Genomic DNA, 21612 nt, shown 5'->3' on the forward strand with positions numbered 1-21612 from the left:
AAGTCGAGGGGAGGGGTTACTGATCTTCTTAAAAGCTGTCGCTGTCCCCTGTCATTGTCAGCACATCCGACAATACTGTATATATCACTCGGTGTTCCATGGATCAGATGGCCAATGAAGACAGTTTCCCCGATTTGAAGACGTTCTCTCCGATTTGCAGAGTTCGTTCTCACAGTGACACGTCTGGTTTCAGGTCTAGAATACTGTTGAGACTGCGAGGCGCACATTCAGGTGAGTATTTCAATAGCCTACACGCGCCAAATATGTATAACCTCGTCCATATTTTGCAAATTTAGTTTTGTTTAAATAATAGTCAATTATTGCAGTCAAAATGAAAAATGTATAACTTAATGAAAAACACTGAAAATGGTTGTACCACAGATGAAAGCAGAGTTAGTTAAAAGTATATTTGGAAGAAATTGAATGGCAGGGCTTGACATGCATATAATTCATAATTAAAGTTTTTTAATGCATTATGCTACACCTCTCTGTGATCAAATGAGGATATGCAGTCATTTTGATTGTGGGTTTATTATATATATATATATATATATATATATACAGTGCCTTGCGAAAGTATTCGGCCCCCTTGAACTTTGCGACCTTTTGCCACATTTCAGGCTTCAAACATACAGATATAAAACTGTATTTTTTTGTGAAGAATCAACAACAAGTGGGACACAATCATGAAATGGAACGACATTTATTGGATATTTCAAACTTTTTTAACAAATCAAAAACTGAAAAATTGGGCGTGCAAAATTATTCAGCCCCCTTAAGTTAATACTTTGTAGTGCCACCTTTTGCTGCGATTACAGCTGTAAGTCGCTTGGGGTACGTCTATCAGTTTTGCACATCGAGAGACTGAATTTTTTTCCCATTCCTCCTTGCAAAACAGCTCGAGCTCAGTGAGGTTGGATGGAGAGCATTTGTGAACAGCAGTTTTCAGTTCTTTCCACAGATTCTCGATTGGATTCAGGTCTGGACTTTGACTTGGCCATTCTAACACCTGGATATGTTTATTTTTGAACCATTCCATTGTAGATTTTGCTTTATGTTTTGGATCATTGTCTTGTTGGAAGACAAATCTCTGTCCCAGTCTCAGGTCTTTTGCAGACTCCATCAGGTTTTCTTCCAGAATGGTCCTGTATTTGGCTCCATCCATCTTCCCATCAATTTTAACCATCTTCCCTGTCCCTGCTGAAGAAAAGCAGGCCCAAACCATGATGCTGCCACCACCATGTTTGACAGTGGGGATGGTGTGCTCAGGGTGTTGCTTTTACGCCAAACATAACGTTTTGCATTGTTGCCAAAAAGTTCAATTTTGGTTTCATCTGACCAGAGCACCTTCTTCCACATGTTTGGTGTGTCTCCCAGGTGGCTTGTGGCAAACTTTAAATGACACTTTTTATGGATATCTTTAAGAAATGGCTTTCTTCTTGCCACTCTTCCATAAAGGCCAGATTTGTGCAATATACGACTGATTGTTGTCCTATGGACAGAGTCTCCCACCTCAGCTGTAGATCTCTGCAGTTCATCCAGAGTGATCATGGGCCTCTTGGCTGCATCTCTGATCAGTCTTCTCCTTGTATGAGCTGAAAGTTTAGAGGGACGGCCAGGTCTTGGTAGATTTGCAGTGGTCTGATACTCCTTCCATTTCAATATTATCGCTTGCACAGTGCTCCTTGGGATGTTAAAGCTTGGGAAATCTTTTTGTATCCAAATCCGGCTTTAAACTTCTTCACAACAGTATCTCGGACCTGCCTGGTGTGTTCCTTGTTCTTCATGATGCTCTCTGCGCTTTTGACGGACCTCTGAGACTATCACAGTGCAGGTGCATTTATACGGAGACTTGATTACACACAGGTGGATTGTATTTATCATCATTAGTCATTTAGGTCAACATTGGATCATTCAGATATCCTCACTGAACTTCTGGAGAGAGTTTGCTGCACTGAAAGTAAAGGGGCTGAATAATTTTGCACGCCCAATATTTCAGTTTTTGATTTGTTAAAAAAGTTTGAAATATCCAATAAATGTCGTTCCACTTCATGATTGTGTCCCACTTGTTGTTGATTATTCACAAAAAGCCTGAAGCCTGAAATGTGGCAAAAGGTCGCAAAGTTCAAGGGGGCCGAATACTTTCGCAAGGCACTGTATATACAGTTGAAGTTGGAAGTTTACATACAGTTAGGTGTATGTTTACCAACCAGTCCACACATTTCTTGTGAACAAACTATAGTTTTGGCAAGTCGGTTAGGACATCTACTTTGTGCATGACACAAGTAATTTTTCCAACAATTGTTTACAGACAGATTATTTAACTTATAATTCACTGTTTCACAATTCCATTGGGTCAGAAGTTTACATGCACTAAGTTGACTGTGCCTTTAAACAGCTTGGAAAATTCCAAAAATTATGTCATGGCTTTAGAGGCTTCTGATAGGCTAATTGACATAATTTGAGTCAATTAGAGGTGTACCTGTGGATGTATTTCAAGGCCTACCTTCAAACTCAGTGCCTCTTTGCTTGACATCATGAGAAAATCAAAAGAAATCAACCAAGACCTCAGAAAACATTTTGTAGACCTCCACAATTCTGGTTCATCCTTGGGAGCAATTTCCAAATGCCTGAAGGTACCACGTTCATCTGTACAAACAATAGTACGCAAGTATAAACACCATGGGACCACGCAGCCTTCATACCGCTCTAGAATGAGATGCGTTCTGTCTCCTCGAGATGAACATACTTTGCTGCGAAAAGTGCAAATCAATCCCAGAACAACAGCAAAGGACCTTGTGAAGATGCTGGAGGAAACAGGTACAAAAGTATCTATATCCACAGTAAAAGGAGTCCTATATTGGCATAACCTGAAAGGTCGATCAGCAAGGAAGAAGCCACTGCTCCAAAATCACCATAAAAAAGCCGGACTACGGTTTGCAATTGCACATGGGGACAAAGATTGTACTTTTTGGAGAAATGTCCTCTGGTCTGTTGAAACAAAAATATAATTGTTTGGCGATAATGATCATCGTTATGTTTGGAGGAAAAATGGGGATGTCACGGCTTTCTTCTATCTCCTCCTCGGACGAGGAGGTGTAGCAAGGATCGGACCAAAATGCGGCGAGGCAATTGAGATTCATGTTTAATAAAATAACGTAAACACGAATCAATACCAAAACAATAAATGTAACTTGAAAACCGAAAACAGCCTAAACTGGTGCAAACTAACACAAGAGTTACAAGGACAATCACCCACGAAACACCCAAAGAATATGGCTGCCTAAATATGGTTCCCAATCAGAGACAACGATAAACACCTGCCTCTGATTGAGAACCACTTCAGACAGCCATAGACTTCAATAGAACACCCCACTAAGCTACAAACCCAACACACCACATACAAAACCCCATGCCACACCCTGGCCTGACCAAATAAATGAAAATAAACACAAAATACTTCGACCAGGGCGTGACAGGGGAGGCTTGTAAGCCGAAGAACACCATCCCAACCGTGAAGCACGGGGGTGGCAGCATCATGTTGTGGGGGTGCTTTGCTGCAGGGGGAACTGGTGCACTTCACAAAATAGATGGCATCATGAGGTGGAAAATTATGTGGATATATTAAAGCAACATCTCAAGACACCAGTCAGGAAGTTAAAGCTTGGTTGCAAATGGGTCTTCCAAATGGACAGTGACCCCAAGCATACTTCCAAAGTTGTGGCCACTCCAATACCTCTGAGGGGTAGCTCGGCACTGAGAGGAAGCTCAGCACTGAGAAGAAGCTCAGCACTGAGAGGAAGCTCAGGCAGGTAGTTGGATCCGGCAGATCCTGGCTAGCTGGTGGTTCTGGCAGATCCTGTCTGACTGGCGGATCTGGAAGAGTCTGGTTGACTGGCGGATCTGGAAGAGTCTGGTTGACTGGCAGATCTGGAAGAGTCTGGCTGACTGGCAGATCTGGAAGAGTCTGGCTGACTGGCAGATCTGGAAGAGTCTGGCTGACTGGCAGATCTGGAAGAGTCTGGCTGACTGGCTGCTCTGGCTGCTCCATGCTGACTGGCTGCTCCATGCTGACTGGCAGCTCTGGCTGCTCCATGCTGACTGGCTGCTCTGGCTGCTCCATGCTGACTGGCTGCTCCATGCTGACTGGTGACTCTGGCTGCTCCATGCTGACTGGCGGCCCTTGCTGCTCCATGCTGACTGGAGGCTCTGGCTGCTCCATGCAGACTGGCAGCTCTGGCGACTCCATGCAGACTGGCAGCTCTGGCGGCTCCTTGCAGACTGGCAGCTCTGGCGGCATCCTGCAGACTGGCAGCTCTATGCAGACTGGCAGTTCTGAACAGGCTGGAGACTCCGGCAGCGCTGTAGAGGCGGAAGGCTCTGGCAGCGCTAAACAGGCGGGAGACTCCGGCAGCGCTGAAGAGGAGGAAGGCTCCAACTGCGCTGAACAGGCGGGAGACTCCGGCAGCGCTGTAGAGGAGGAAGGCTCTGACAGCGCTAGATAGGCGGGAGACTCCGGACAGCTGGACAGGCGAGGCGCACTGTAGGACTGATGCGTGGTGCTGGCACTGGTGGTACTGGGCCAAGGACACGCACAGGAAGCCTGGTGCGGGGAGCTGCTACCGGGGGGCTGGGGTGTGGAGGTGGTACTGGGTAGACCGGACCATGCAGGCGCACTGGAGCTCTTGAGCACCGAGCCTGTCCAACCTTACCCGGTTGAATGGTCCCGGTCGCCCTGCCAGTGCGGCGAGGTGGAATAGCCCGCACTGGGCTATGCAGGCGAACCGGAGACACCGTGCGCAAGGCTGGTGCCATGTAAGCCGGCCCAAGGAGACGCACTGGGGACCAGATGCGTAGAGCCGGCTTCATGGCACTTGGCTTGACGCTCACTCTAGCCCGGCCGATACGCGGAGCTGGAATGTACCGCACCGGGCTATGCACCCGCACTGGAGACACCGTGCGCACCACAGCATAACACGGTGCCTGCCCGGTCTCTCTAGCCCCCAGGTAAGCACAGGGAGTTTGCGCAGGTCTCCTACCTGGCGTAGCCATACTCCCTGTTAGCCCCCCCCCCCCCCAATAAATATTTGGGGCTGACTCTCGGGCTTCCATCCGCTCTGCCGTGCTAGCGCCTCATAATGCCGCCTCTCCGCTTTTGCCGCCTCCAGCTCCTCTTTGGGGCGGCGATATTCTCCTGGCTGAACCCAGGGTCCTCTTCCTTCTAATTCGTCCTCCCAAGTCCATTTCTCCAAGTAGTGCAGCCTCTCCCACTGCTGCTGCTGCTCCTGCCTGTCACCACGTCGCTTGGTCCTGTTGCGCAGACCAGCTGGCCGGTGTGTTTACGGACATATTCAATCAATCCCTATACCAGTCTGCTGTTCCCACATGCTTCAAGAGGGCCACCATTGTTCCTGTTCCCAAGAAAGCTAAGGTAACTGAGCTAAACGACTACCGCCCCGTAGCACTCACATCCGTCATCATGAAGTGCTTTGAGAGACTAGTCAAGGACCATATCACCTCCACCCTACCTGACACCCTAGACCCACTCCAATTTGCTTACCGCCCAAATAGGTCCACAGACGATGCAATCTCAACCACACTGCACACTGCCCTAACCCATCTGGACAAGAGGAATACCTATGTGAGAATGCTGTTCATCGACTACAGCTCGGCATTCAACACCATAGTACCCTCCAAGCTCGTCATCAAGCTCGAGACCCTGGGTCTCGACCCCGCCCTGTGCAACTGGGTACTGGACTTCCTGACGGGCCGCCCCCAGGTGTTGAGGGTAGGCAACAACATCTCCTCCCCGCTGATCCTCAACACTGGGGCCCCACAAGGGTGCGTTCTGAGCCCTCTCCTGTACTCCCTGTTCACCCACGACTGCGTGGCCACGCACGCCTCCAACTCAATCATCAAGTTTGCGGACGACACAACAGTGGTAGGCTTGATTACCAACAACGATGAGACGGCCTACAGGGAGGAGGTGAGGGCCCTCGGAGTGTGGTGTCAGGAAAATAACCTCACACTCAACGTCAACAAAACTAAGGAGATGATTGTGGACTTCAGGAAACAGCAGAGGGAACACCCCCCTATCCACATCGATGGAACAGTAGTGGAGAGGGTAGCAAGTTTTAAGTTCCCCGGCATACACATCACAGACAAACTGAATTGGTCCACTCACACAGACAGCATCGTGAAGAAGGCGCAGCAGCGCCTCTTCAACCTCAGGAGGCTGAAGAAATTCGGCTTGTCACCAAAAGCACTCACAAACTTCTACAGATGCACAATCGAGAGCATCCTGGCGGGCTGTATCACCGCCTGGTATGGCAACTGCACCGCCCTCAACCGTAAGGCTCTCCAGAGGGTAGTGAGGTCTGCACAACGCATCACCGGGGGCAAACTACCTGCCCTCCAGGACACCTACACCACCCGATGTCACAGGAAGGCCATAAAGATCATCAAGGACATCAACCACCCGAGCCACTGCCTGTTCACCCCGCTATCATCCAGAAGGCGAGGTCAGTACAGGTGCATCAAAGCTGGGACCGAGAGACTGAAAAACAGCTTCTATCTCAAGGCCATCAGACTGTTAAACAGCCACCACTAACACTGACACTGACTCAACTCCAGCCACTTTAATAATGGGAATTGATGGGAAATGACGTAAATATATCACTAGCCACTTTAAACAATGCTACCTTATATAAATGTTACTTACCCTACATTATTCATCTCATATGCATACGTATATACTGTACTCTATATCATCGACGGTATCCTTATGTAATACATGTATCACTAGCCACTTTATACAATACTATGCCACTTTGTTTACATACTCATCTCATTTGTACATACTGTACTCGATACCATCTACTGTATCTTGCCTATGCTGCTCTGTACCATCACTCATTCATATATCCTTATGTACATATTCTTTATCCCCTTACACTGTGTACAAGACAGTAGTTTTGGAATTGTTAGTTAGATTACTTGTTATTACTGCATTGTCGGAACTAGAAGCACAAGCATTTCGCTACACTCGCACTAACATCTGCTAACCATGTGTATGTGACAAATAAAAGTTGATTTGATTTGATTTGATTTGATTTGATTTGTGGTGGGTGATTCTGTCACGGCTTTCTTCTATCTCCTCCTCGGACGAGGAGGAATCAATACCAAAACAATAAACGTAACTTGAAAACAGCCTAAACTGGTGCAAACTAACACAAGAGTTACAAGGACAATCACCCACGAAACACCCAAAGAATATGGCTGCCTAAATATGGTTCCCAATCAGAGACAACAATAAACACCTACCTCTGATTGAGAACCACTTCAGACAGCCATAGACTTCACTAGAACACCCCACTAAGCTACAAACCCAACACACCACATACAAAACCCCATGCCACACCCTGGCCTGACCAAATAAATGAAAATAAACACAAAATACTTCGACCAGGGCGTGACAGGGGAGGCTTGTAAGCCGAAGAACACCATCCCAACCGTGAAGCACGGGGGTGGCAGCATCATGTTGTGGGGGTGCTTTGCTGCAGGGGGAACTGGTGCACTTCACAAAATAGATGGCATCATGAGGTGGAAAATTATGTGGATATATTAAAGCAACATCTCAAGACACCAGTCAGGAAGTTAAAGCTTGGTTGCAAATGGGTCTTCCAAATGGACAGTGACCCCAAGCATACTTCCAAAGTTGTGGCCACTCCAATACCTTGACTGTTGTCCTTAAGCCATTTTGCCATCACAAAGCCCTGACCTCAACCCTATAGAAAATGTGTGGGCAGAACTGAAAAAGTGTGTGCGAGCAAGGAGGCCTACAAACCTGACTCAATTACACCAGCTCTGTCAGGAGGAATGGGCCAAAATCCACCCAACTTATTGTGGGAAGCTTGTGGAAGGCTACCCGAAACGTTTGACCCAAGTTAAACAATTTAAAGGCAATGCTACCAAATACTAATTGAGTATATGTAAACTTCTGACCCACTGGGAATGTGATGAAAGAAATAAAAGCTGAAAAAAATCATTCTCTTTACTATTATTCTGACATTTCACATTCGTAAAATAAAGTGGTGATCCTAACCAACCTAAGAAAGGGACTTTTTACTAGGATTAAAGGTCAGGAATTGTGAAAAACTGAGTTTAAATGTATTTGGCTAAGGTGTATGTAAACTTCTGACTTCAACTGTAAATATATATATATATATATTTGTTTTAAACATGCAAGGCATCTGGTGCTCCTCATTGTGATTCCGGTCACAAACTTCAACTTTAAAACACGTACGTTCATGCTTTCTATCTAATATAGGCAGGCCTCAACATAAAAACTCCAACAATGTATAATGTGTTGTTGTTGATTAACAATCAATCATGAATTATGATTTCCCTTATGCAGTGGGGTAAAGTGAACAAAAATACTACTTAAGTCATTTTTTGGGGCATCTTATCCATACTGGACTATTTATATTTTCGTCTACTTTTACTTCACTGCATTCCTAAAGAAAATATGTTACTTTTTACTCCACACGTTTTCCTTGACACCCAAAAGTACTTGTTACATTATTAATGCTTAGCAGGACAGCAAAGTAATGAAATTCATGCACTTATCAACCGAACATCACTGGTCATCCCTACTTCCTCTGATCTGGTGGACTCACTAAACCGACATGCTTTGTTTGCCAATTATGTCTGAGTGTTGGAGTGTGCCTGTGGCTTTCCATAAAATAAAATAGTCCCATCTGGTTTGCGTAGTATAAGGAATTTGAAATGATTTATACTTTTCTTTTGATACTTAAGTATATTTTAAACCAAATACTTTTATACTTTTACTCAAGTAGAATTTTACTGGGTGACTTTTACTTTTACTTGAGTCATTTTCTATTAAGGTATCTTTACTTTTACTCAAGTATGACAGTTGGGTACTTTTTCCACCACTGCCCTCATGTTTTTCAATTAATGGATGTACTTGATATCATGAACTGACAATGACAAAGATAGCATAATGAGATCACGTTTCCAAGAGAGAAGTTGCTGAGTCCCCTTCTCTAGAATGACCTTTATATAGAACTAAGGTGCCCAATGCTGCAGTGGTTTCCTGTTGTCATTTCTGCAAAGTGCACAGACCTTCAAAGAGCTATAATGCCTCTAGTCTTGATGTCCTATGGAGCTGTGTTCCTCTGAGGTTTAATAGGCTCTGGTGAGAATGGGCTGTTAATCGTCACAGTAAAGGCCTTGTTCTTTATTCCACATAGATTATTTCCTATAGAAGAAGGACTTTGTTTGTGAGATATTCCATATCGTTCAGAAGTGCATTATGAACACCATATCTGTATTACTTCTTCATTGTCACAGCTGTGTGGGTTAAATGTTCACATATTTCACACTGATGTGGTCATAAGGTTCTCATACAGTATGTACAATGGCAAGGCTTTCGCAGACAATTTACTGACATTAGTCCCCAGCTTTACCATGCCTCCTCTATCAAATGTCACATCAGTACATTATGTCTACTGACAGTCCACTTCCTGTCATCAGTCAACTTTGTTTTCCACTTCTGTCCTTCTGCCCTTTCAGAGTAGTCTAGTTAAGTGGATCTTGAATTCATGCATGCTACAGTACAGCTGTAGGATCTTCATTTGAGCCAGTTTGCTACAGCAGGAAAAGAATCCTGCAGCAACAGGAAATGTGAATGATTATGTGGATTATACATTTGTAGGGGTTGATATATTTTTCAAATGTCTAAACGGAAATTACAAACTTCAGAAGTCGTTTTAAACCTCAAATACACAATATGTTTTAAATGTCCTGCATTGCAGGAAACTCCTCCTGCAGCAGGGTGTTTAAATTAAGATTCTACATCTGTATATTATCATCGTCTGTATCTAGCCAAAGTCTGCCGATTGGTGTCTGTGTGTTGCCTTGCCTTGTTAATAAAAATAACCTGAAACTAAATGATCTAGATCACATTACCTAAACCAGAAATATTTTGCAGACAAAAGTCGGGTTATGTATTGCCATCATTCATTCTTTGCACTTTATTGCAGCAGGAAGTGTGATAACACATGTAGAGTAATAGCAGGAAATGCTGGCTATTGTCTGGTAGTTTCTCAAATATCCACAAGAGGGGGGGAAAGCTCCTTTTGTTGGAGCTCATTTCCTGTGTCTGTTGTATCTCAGTTGTAACTCAGGCCAACTTGTTTTGAAAAGGGTATATATACACTACCGTTCAAAAGTTTGGGGTCATTTAGACATTTCCTTGTTTTTGAAAGAAAAGCTATTTTTTGTCCATTAAAATTACATCAAATTGATCAGAGATACAGTGTAGACATGGTTAATGTTGTAAATGACTATTGTAGCTGGAAACGGCTGTTTTTAATGGAATATCTACATAGGCGTACAGAGGTCCATTATCAGCAACCATCACTCCTTTCTTCCAATGGCACATTGTGTTAGCTAATCCAAGTTTATCATTTCAAAAGGCTAATTGATCATTAGAAAACCCTTTTGCAAATTATGTTAGCACAGCCAAAATCTGTTGTGCTGATTTAAAGAAGCAACACAACTGGCCTTCTTTAGAATAGTTGAGTATCTGTAGCGTTAGCATTTGTGGCTTCGTTTACAGGCTCAAAATGGCCAGAAATGAAGAACTTTCTTCTGAAACTCATCAGTCTATTCTTGTTCTGAGAAATGAAGGCTATTCCATGCAAGAAATTGCCAAGAAACTGTAGATCTGGTACAAGACTGTGTACTATTCCCTTCACAGAACAGCACAAACGGTCTCTAACCAGAATAGAAAGAGGAGTAGGAGGCCCCAGTGCACAACTGAGCAAGAGGACAAGTACATTAGAGTGTCTAGTTTGAGAAACAGATGCCTCACGAGTCCTCAACTGGCAGCTTCATTAAATAGTACCCACAAAACACCAGTCTCAACATCAACAGTGAAGAGGTGACTCCGGGATGCTGGCCTTCTAGGCAGAGTTCCTCTGTCCAGTGTGTGTGTTCTTTTGCCCATCTTCATCTTTTATTTTTATTGGCCAGTCTGATATATGGCTTATTCTTTGCAACTCTGCATAGAAGGCCAGCATCCCGGAGTTGCCTCTTCACTGTTGGCGTTGAGACTGGTGTTTTGGTTAGTTGGCCATACACCACAAACCCCTGAGGTGTCTTATTGCTATTATTGCTATTATAAACTGGTTACCAATGTCATTAGAACAGTAAAAATAAATGATTTGTCATATCCGTGGTATACGGTCTCATGTACCACAGCTTTTAGCCAGTAAGCATTCAGGCTGGAACCACCCAGTTTATAAATATATATACAGTATGTGGTCTTCTAATAAATATAACAGTACAGGGCCACACATCACCACAATAAAGGCCTACATGGAAATGATCTAGTTAATATACCATTTATATATTGTTTTGCTTAATAAGAACTTGTCTTGAAAGTGTACTATTTGTCTCTCATTTGAGTACCTCTGACCTTTCCAACTCAGAGTTGTTGCGCTCTCTCAAATAATAATGGAAGGGGTTTCAGACTCTTAGAGAAGCTCTGGGAAGTAATGATTTGTTGTGATCATTATAGGTTTTTGCCCCTTCAGAATCAAGTGTAGGGAGGAATACTGTTCCTCCCTACACTCAATTAGTCATGTAATTACACTGTAAGGGAGCTAGGCAGTGTAGCACGCTGTGCACATTGTACCCTTTCTGGACAATACTCCCAAAATAGACATTCAGTTTGAATTTGACACTCCAAATTACTAAGTATCACACTTTCTGTGCCCTTTGCTACTGCCTGTGTTTAACACAATGCAGCTGGTCATAATTGTGTTTCCAACATATCCAGCATTGCATTCAATCTTAGCTAGGTCATTATAACAATGTACAGTACCAGTCAAAAGTTTTAGAACACCTACTCATTCCAGGGTTTTTCTTTAGTTTTACTATTTTCTACATTGCAGAATAATAGTGAAGACGTTAGAACTATGAAATAACACATATGGAATCATGTAGTAACCAAAAGAGTGTTAAACAAATCAACATATATTTTATGTTTGAGATTCTTTAAAGTAGCCACTCTTTGCCTTGATGACAGCTTTGGGCACTCTTGGCATTCTCTCAACCAGCTTTATGAGGTAGTCACCTGGAATGCATTTTAAATAACAGGTGTGCCTTTTTAATTTGTGCATTTGTGGAATTTCTTTCCTTCTTAATGCATTTGAGCCAATCAGTTGTGTTATGACAAAGTAGGAGTGGTATCCAGAAGATAACCCTGTTTGGTAAAATGCCAAGTCCATATTATGGCAAGAACAGCTCAAATAAGCAAAGATAAACGACAGTCCATCATTACTTTAAGACATGAAGATCGGTCAATAGGGAACATTTCAAGAACTTTGAACGTTTCTTCAAGTGCAGTCGCAAAAACCATCAAGCGCTATGATGAAACTGGCTCTCATGAGGACCGCCACAGGATAGGAAGACCCAGAGTTACATCTGCTGCAGAGGATACATTCATTAGAGTTACCAGCCTCAGAAATTGCAGCCCAAATAAATGCTTCACAGAGTAACAGACACATCTCAACATCAACTGTTCAGAGAAGACAGCGTCAATCAAGCCTTCGTGGTCGAGTTGCTGCAAAGGAACCTCTACTTAAGGACACCAATAATAAGAAGAAACTTGCTTGGGCCAAGAAACACATGCAATGGACATTAGACCGGTGGAAATGATGATCTCTACATGTGTGGTTCCCCCTGTGAAGCATGAGGGAGGAGGTGTGATGGTGTGTCGGTGCATTGCTGGTGAAACTGTCTGTGATTCATTTAGAATTCAAGGCGCACTTAACCAGCCTGGCTACCACAGCATTCTGCAGTCATATGTCATCCCATCTGGTTTGCTCTTAGTGGGACTATCATTTGTTTTTCAACAGGACAATAAACCAAAACACACCTCCATGCTGTGTAAGGGCTATTTGACCAAGAAAGAGAGTGATGGAGTGCTGCATCAGATGACCTGGCCTCCACAATCACCTGACCTCAACCCAGTTGAGATGGTTTGGGATGAGTTGGGATGAGTTGACCACAGAGTGAAGGAAAAGCAGTCAACAAGTGCTCAGGATATGTGGGAACTCCTTCAAGACTGTTGGAAAAGCATTCCAGGTGAAGCTGGTTGAGAGAATGCCAAAGTATGAAAAGTTGTCATCAAGGCAAAGGGTGGCTACTTTGAAGAATCTAAAATCTAAAATAAATTTTGATTTGTTTAACGCTTTTTTGGTGACTAGATGATTCCATATGTGCTATTTCATAATGTTGATGTCTTCACTATTATTCTACAATGTAGAAAATAGTAAAAAATAAAGAAAAACCCTTGAATGAGTAGGTGCGTCCAAACTTTTGACTCGTACTGCATATCATGTAAATGATTCTCAGACTACATTCTAAGAGAGTTTGTACTGTAGCAGTCTTGTTGGTTTCTCAACAAGGCTAACTGGTCTGGTAAGGTAGTATCAATGAACATCAAAACATGCTATGTTTGTGTGTTAATTACTATGGTTACAACTGGATTAGTTAAGGTAACCCCATTTTCTGGGAAAGTACAACCCCTCACAAGGACCTGTAGTCACTGCAGTGTTGGTAGAGTGGAACCAAGGGAAGTGATCTTCCTCTGACACTAATCAATCTCTAGACTGGGAAGGAACTGAAAGTGAAAGAGGGGTAATCTAAGCAGTTGGCCATAAAAATATAATTAGAACGTGTTACAGTATCTCTAGGCAGGCAGCTGTGTGGGTGCAGATGTCTGCTTCTAACTAAGATCAGTTCAGTGATTCCGACTGAAACGCAATATTAATTTGTCTCTGGCTGGCTGGGACTATTTCAATGCCGCTGAACAACATCACATAATTCCCTTCCCCTGAAATGATCTTCCCTCAGATGTCGATCATATCCGCTCATCGATTTGAGGACTTGGCTGATATTCATTCCAGATCCATTCTATTCCTGTTTTATTGTCAATATTTTGGAGTCATATCCTCATCTTGAGTTGTGATGATCAACACATACAGAGGGAAGCTTCTGGAATAAAGACATTGAAGTTCAAACTTCAATATCTCCTCTGTTTTGAAGGGCCTGCCATTATGAAGTATTCTGTCTCCCTGCATAACGTTACAGTAAATAAGTATTTTTGAGTCTGTACCTCAGGCAGCGACATGAGAAGACATGTATTCCTGGGTTTACCCCCACTGACCTGTGGGGGAGGCAGGGAAAACACCTCGAACATCTTCCTTGATCATCTTTCCAAGCCTAAAGCTCTCTGCTCCCTTGAATGCAAAATCGTGGCCCTGTGAGACGGCGATGCCAAAAGACTCAGCATCAAACACACAAAGGGTTGCTTTGTAAGAGGGGTCTTTCATCACTCATTTCCATGCTGCCCTGGTTATCTTTGTAACCAGGGTAGCAGTCTGGGTTTAGTACAGTGTGACAGCATATGAAGTAACAGACCAGTCTGGGTTTAGTACGGCACAGATTCTTTCATCACTGATTTCCAATCTGCTCTGGTTATCTTTGTGAGAGGGGTCTTTCATCACTGATTTCCAATCTGCTCTGGTTATCTTTGTGAGAGGGGTCTTTCATCACTGATTTCCAATCTGCCCTGGTTATCTTTGTGAGAGGGGTCTTTCATCACTGATTTCCATGCTGCCCTGGTTATCTTTGTGAGAGGGGTCTTTCATCACTGATTTCCAATCTGCTCTGGTTATCTTTGTGAGAGGGGTCTTTCATCACTGATTTCCAATCTGCCCTGGTTATCTTTGTGAGAGGGGTTTTTCGTCACTGATTTCCATGCTGCCCTGGTTATCTTTGTGAGAGGGGTCTTTCATCACTGATTTCCATGCTGCCCTGGTTATCTTTGTGAGAGGGGTCTTTCATCACTGATTTCCATGCTGCCCTGGTTATCTTTGTGAGAGGGGTCTTTCATCACTGATTTCCATGCTGCCCTGGTTATCTTTGTGAGAGGGGTCTTTCATCACTGATTTCCATGCTGCCCTGGTTATCTTTGTGAGAGGGGTCTTTCATCACTGATTTCCATGCTGCCCTGGTTATCTTTGAAAGCCGATAGGATATTTTCCCATGTGTTTGTTTTTCAGTGGTTTATTTTGCTTTGATGTCTTTATATATATATATATATATATATATATATATATATATATATATATATATATATATATATATATATATAACAAGTCCTAACAAGTCCTTAGCCCTTTATGGTCCTAACAAGTCCTTAGCCCTTTATGGTCCTAACAAGTCCTTAGCCCTTTATGGCCCCTAACAAGTCCTTAACCCTTTATGGTCCTAACAAGTCCTTAGCCCTTTATGGTCCTAACAAGTCCTTAACCCTTTATGGTCCTAACAAGTCCTTAGCCCTTTATGGTCCTAACAAGTCCTTAGCTATATATATATATAGTTATGACTCGTCATCATGGGTCTGCATCTATTCTGCAGCCACATACTTTGTCCAATGACCATATGGGTTACAAGTTCCAACATAGTAAAACTCAACCTTTAATACGGTACGGTGTGACTTTAAGTTACACAACAACCTGACTGTGCCAGGTCAGTGGCTCACTGTGTTTATCATTCCTTAAAGAGTCTAAAAATACAAACTTGTTTCCGCTGTCACTTTCAAAACTATGTAAATGCAATTTCCATCCCAGTCGAGCTGACCCAGTTGTCAAACAGTAACCCAGCTCAGTTAATGTCACACTGTTGGTCATTAATATCCGCAAGACCAAAAGGACATGGAGGATATTGTCAACATAACTTGTAATAATGCTGTTCACACAATAGTGATTAAATACATTCAATTACATCATGTGTTGAAACACTGGCAGAAATTTAACATGGACTTTGACTCTCAAATATGACCTGTGTGAGTATTGAGTATATGCAGCTACTTTAATAATGCAGTTCAGTTTTAGCCCCATCAGGGAGAGTTAGCAGGGCACAAGTTTGCACCTTGTTCAGATTGCTATAATTTACTTGCCGTTCTAAATTAGTCATCAAGCTTGTTAGGGGCCATAAAGGGTTAAGGACCTGTTAGGGGCCATAAAGGGTTAACCCTTTATGGTCCTATCAAGTCCTTAGCCCTTTATGGTCCTAACAAGTCCTTAACCCTGTATGGTCCTAACAGGTCCTTAGCCCTTTATGGTCCTAACAAGTCCTTAGCCCTTTATGGTCCTAACAAGTCCTTAGCCCTTTATGGTCCTAACAAGTCCTTAGCCCTTTATGGTCCCTAACAAGTCCTTAACCCTGTATGGCCCCTAACAAGTCCTTAAGGACTTGTTAGGACCATAAAGGGCTAAGGACTTGTTAGGACCATAAAGGGCTAAGGACTTGTTAGGACCATAAAGGGCTAAGGACTTGTTAGGAGGCCTTGGAGGCCTCTTCTCATCTCAACCCCCATGGCTCTTTAGCTACTTATCAGGTGCTGGTTCCTGGGAGACTAGACAGGTTGTGAGTGAAATTCTTAAGTGGCAGCACTTTCAGTCGTTATCTTGTCAATAGCCTAACAATAATCTAGGACACCAGATACTAAAATCTTGCATTATTGCGTAAGATTCTTGATTAGGTTACTTGCATCTGTCCATGAGAGATTATCCTAACAATGAAATATACCCTTACCTGCCCAGGCTTCATACTGTATGCTTGCTCTGTTCTATATTGCAATGCCATTTACAGCCTTCTTATAGACTCCTGGCTGAGCCAGAGATCTAAATACCCTCAAGTGTTTGTTCTCTGAAAGCCCACTCTGAAGTGTCTGCTGCCAGAGAAGAAAATATCAGCTACTATGACTCATTCCTTTTAGAACGTTGGCTAATTTCAACACTGCGCTTCAAAATAGACTAAACTGTTTTTTTTTCAGAGACTTTCCACACAGCCCTCGAACCCACTGGTTCACCGACTTCAACCTCACATAACTTTCCATTCTGCCTCTGAACGTCGTGATGGGTATTGGCACATGGAGTCTGGGGTGCAGAGAGAATATTTTTTTTAGGTGAATAGCAGTAATGAAATCAGCCTGGCTTTAATGATAGTTGCAGAGCCCCCCCCCCTCTCTATCTTCCTCCCTGTGGCCTCAGGTTGCAGCTAAAAGCCTCAGTGGACAGGGAGGCTCCATTTGATGGTTCCAGACTGGCTCAATCAAGCCTTGCTAATGGAGGTAATGGTTGTTGTGTGCTCACTGGGCTGCTTCATGTACAGGAGGTTGGTGGCACCTTAATTGGGGAGAACGGGCTCGTTGTAATGGCGGAATCAGTGGAATGGTATCAAATACATCAAACATGGTTTCCATGTGTTTGATGCCATTCCATTTGCTCCATTCCAGCCATTATTATGAGCTGTCCTCCCCTCAGCAGCCTCCACTGGCTTCATGGTCATGTCCACTGCAGAGAGGCATGCAGCAAGGAACACTGATGAACATTAGAGAGCCAGCTCCCTGCAAAGGAAGGGTTAGAGGGAGAGAGGGAGAGAGATAAAGAGAGAGAGAGAGAGAGGGGAGGGAGAGAGAGAGAGGGAGGGAGGGAAAGAGAGTTATGAGGAAAAGAAAGGATCAGCTCACAAGGGTGATCATTTTCTTCCAGTCATGGAGCATGCTCGTGAGTCCCCTTTAGTCTGTGTGTCTGTGTCTGTGTGTCTATGTTTCTGTGTGCGTCTATGTTTCTGTGTGTGTCTGTGTTTCTGTGTGTGTCTATGTTCCTGTGTGTCTGTGTGTATTTGTGTGTGTGAGAGAATTTATTGTCCTTGTGATTGTTGTGTGTGTGCTGTTACAGTAGTTGGTAGTAGGAGTTCTCTGTTGGATACATTGCCCCTGGACTATGCATGAAGAGGGTTGCCGAGAGACAGTTGGGATTGCTATCTACCCTACTTATTGAGGAGGAACCTTTTGACTTTCCCTCTGTGTATTCAGATCAGCTGTTTAGGGAACACTGCCAGGCAAAAACCCATTCCTGTAATGTTATTTTGTTGGATTAGAGTTGTTTAAATAACTTAGCTTGTGCCTAAATTGTTTAAAAACCTGTTTTGTATTGTACTTATTTGATTATTTAAAGATACACATAAAGCCTTATCACTTAGAGAGATTACCTCTAAGAATATTATATTCATCATCTCATAACATATTATATAGTTACATCTAGTGACAGAGTAGTCAAAGCTAGTGACAGGGTAGTCACAGCTAGTGACAGGGTAGTCACAGCTAGTGACAGGGTAGTCACAGCTAGTGACAGGGTTGTCAAAGCTAGTGACAGGGTAGTCACAGCTAGTGACAGGGTAGTCAAAGCTAGTGACAGGGTTGTCACAGCTAGTGACAGGGTAGTCAAAGCTAGTGACAGGGTAGTCACAGCTAGTGACAGGGTAGTCAAAGCTAGTGACAGGGTAGTCACAGCTAGTGACAGGGTAGTCACAGCTAGTGACAGGGTAGTCACAGCTAGTGACAGGGTTGTCAAAGCTAGTGACAGGGTAGTCACAGCTAGTGACAGGGTAGTCAAAGCTAGTGACAGGGTTGTCACAGCTAGTGACAGGGTAGTCAAAGCTAGTGACAGGGTTGTCACAGCTAGTGACAGGGTAGTCAAAGCTAGTGACAGGGTAGTCACAGCTAGTGACAGGGTAGCCAAAGCTAGTGACAGGGTAGTCACAGCTAGTGACAGGGTAGTCACAGCTAGTGACAGGGTTGTCAAAGCTAGTGACAGGGTAGTCACAGCTAGTGACAGGGTAGTCACAGCTAGTGACAGGGTAGTCACAGCTAGTGACAGGTTAGTCACAGCTAGTGACAGGTTAGTCACAGCCTGTGACAGGTTAGTCACAGCTAGTGACAGGTTAGTCACAGCTAGTGACAGGTTAGTCACAGCTAGTGACAGGCTAGTCACAGCTAATGATAGGTTAGTCATAGCCTGTGACAGGTTAGTCACAGCTAATGACAGGGTAGTCACAGCTAGTGACAGGGTAGTCACAGCTAGTGACAGGGTAGTCACAGCCTGTGACAGGTTAGTCACAGCCTGTGACAGGTTAGTCACAGCTACTGACAGGTTAGTCACAGCTAGTGACAGGCTAGTCACAGCTAATGATAGGCTAGTCATAGCCTGTGACAGGTTAGTCACAGCTAATGACAGGGTAGTCACAGCTAGTGACAGGGTAGTCACAGCTAATGACAGGGTATGATGACTCTGTGTCTTGTAGTGGATTACAGTCAGTCTATATTTAGGCAATGCCATTTGATAAGTTTAATTAAGTTTGCCACACTGTGAATGTCATAACATTTCACTGTTTGTTAACTCATGTCATAACTTCCAGCTTAACTCCTAACTTTCTCTAGTGGAGAAATTAGACTCACACGGAGGGCTAGGTACATAGATCTCACAGACAGAAATATAAGTCAAGTTCACCTGTGATAATACTGCAGTATTGATCTATGATGTGATGCATAGAAAGATAAGATACGAAGCCATATGTCATGACTTTGTGAGTCTGTTATAGGTACAGTATGTATATTTCTTTACACATGATTTCATATGGTCCAGGTGGATTCTTAACAGTAGATTGTCAAATCAAATCATATCAAATTTTATTAGTCACATGCGCCGAATACAACAGACCTTACAGTGAAATGCTTACTTACGAGCCTCTAAGCAACAGTGCAGTTTCAAAAAATATGGATAAGAATAAGAGATAAAAGTAACAAGTAATTAAAGAGCAGCAGTAAAAATAACAATATATACAGGGGGTGCCGGTACAGAGTCAGTGTGTGGGGGCACTGGTTAGTTGAGGTAGTATGTACATGTAGGTAGAGTTAATTAAAGTGACTATGCATAGATGACAACAGAGAGTGGCAATGGTGAGGAGGGGGGGGGGGGGCAATGCAAATAGTCTGGGTAGCCATTTGACTAGATGTGTTCTTAGATTGTGTTCTTCAATCTGTGTTTTACAATGCAAAACAGAATTTGTATATGGTATCATATGAGTCAGGTTGTCCACATTTGCATAGCCTCAGACCACAGTGATTCAGCAGTGTCGTAGTGTTGTAGAAAATCCTGATGCTCAACAAGGCTAAAGGCTACCCTGTGGCATTACTTTATTCTGTCACAACCAATCCTATCCCAGAATAGATGTACTCAATGGCGGGAAATGTGGCACTACTTCCATTGGGGAATTAACCAATGCAGTCTTACAAATGTTATTTTGTCTAGTCTTATGTTGTCCTTTCAATTGAACTTGTAATTGAAACAGCTTTAGTACAGTGTGACAGCATATGAAGTAACAGATCAGTCTCAGTCCAAACAGTGTAATGGACCAAAGTAACTGTAAGAATTGTGAAAATCAATGACACTAAGCCAACGGTTTTGAGCCAATCCACATCTTTAATGTACAACACATCAATAAGCTTAGCAGCATGTCTGAACAAAAACAATTGGATTCCAATTGAGGAAAATCAGATCTGTCATTTGCTACAGATAGTGGTAGTGATTTTTCAATGAAGACAAACAGTCCGACATCGTCATGGTCTATTTTGACGTGGATGAGCAATGGGTGGGTAGACCTCTGTCTCTGGCTGTCTACTGCTGCTCTCCTCTCTCTCATAGTGAACCTTTATGTGATCATAAGCCCCGATGTCTCTGGCTGTCTGCTGCTGCTCTCCTCTCTCTCATAGTGAACCTTTATGTGATCATAAGCCCAGATGTCTCTGGCTGTCTACTGCTGCTCTCCTCTCTCTCATAGTGAACCTTTATGTGATCATAAGCCCCGATGTCTCTGGCTGTCTGCTGCTGCTCTCCTCTCTCTCATAGTGAACCTTTATGTGATCATAAGCCCCGATGTCTCTGGCTGTCTACTGCTGCTCTCCTCTCTCTCATAGTGAACCTTTATGTGATCATAAGCCCCGATGTCTCTGGCTGTCTACTGCTGCTCTCCTCTCTCTCATAGTGAACCTTTATGTGATCATAAGCCCCGATGTCTCTGGCTGTCTGCTGCTGCTCTCCTCTCTCTCATAGTGAACCTTTATGTGATCATAAGCCCCGATGTCTCTGGCTGTCTACTGCTGCTCTCCTCTCTCTCATAGTGAACCTTTATGTGATCATAAGCCCCGATGTCTCTGGCTGTCTGCTGCTGCTCTCCTCTCTCTCATAGTGAACCTTTATGTGATCATAAGCCCCGATGTCTCTGGCTGTCTACTGCTGCTCTCCTCTCTCTCATATTGAACCTTTATGTGATCATAAGCCCCGATGTCTCTGGCTGTCTGCTGCTGCTCTCCTCTCTCTCATAGTGAACATTTATGTGATCATAAGCCCCGATGTCTCTGGCTGTCTGCTGCTGCTCTCCTCTCTCTCATATTGAACCTTTATGTGATCATAAGCCCCGATGTCTCTGGCTGTCTACTGCTGCTCTCCTCTCTCTCATAGTGAACCTTTATGTGATCATAAGCCCCGATGTCTCTGGCTGTCTGCTGCTGCTCTCCTCTCTCTCATAGTGAACCTTTATGTGATCATAAGCCCCGATGTCTCTGGCTGTCTACTGCTGCTCTCCTCTCTCTCATAGTGAACCTTTATG

At 43.5% G+C, this 21612-nt stretch overlaps 1 protein-coding gene across 3 annotated transcripts in view; it reads left to right on the plus strand.

The window, feature by feature from the left end:
- Positions 1-21612, plus strand: part of LOC110503037 (phosphatase and actin regulator 2) — a 74311-nt gene continuing 52699 nt past the window's right edge. The window contains exon 1 of one of the 3 annotated variants that reach the window (XM_036960796.2): positions 1-231. In XM_036960796.2, coding sequence (XP_036816691.1) covers positions 99-231 — 133 coding nt within the window. In that variant the 5' untranslated portion in view covers positions 1-98. Of the gene's footprint in view, positions 232-17602; positions 17670-21612 lie in introns of those variants that run through there. The other 2 variants (XM_036960797.2, XM_036960799.2) reach the window with 2 other exon arrangements.

Source organism: Oncorhynchus mykiss, chromosome 23 (assembly GCF_057628025.1).
Source record: "Oncorhynchus mykiss isolate SJ-2025 chromosome 23, ASM5762802v1, whole genome shotgun sequence".
NCBI lineage: Eukaryota > Metazoa > Chordata > Actinopteri > Salmoniformes > Salmonidae > Oncorhynchus > Oncorhynchus mykiss.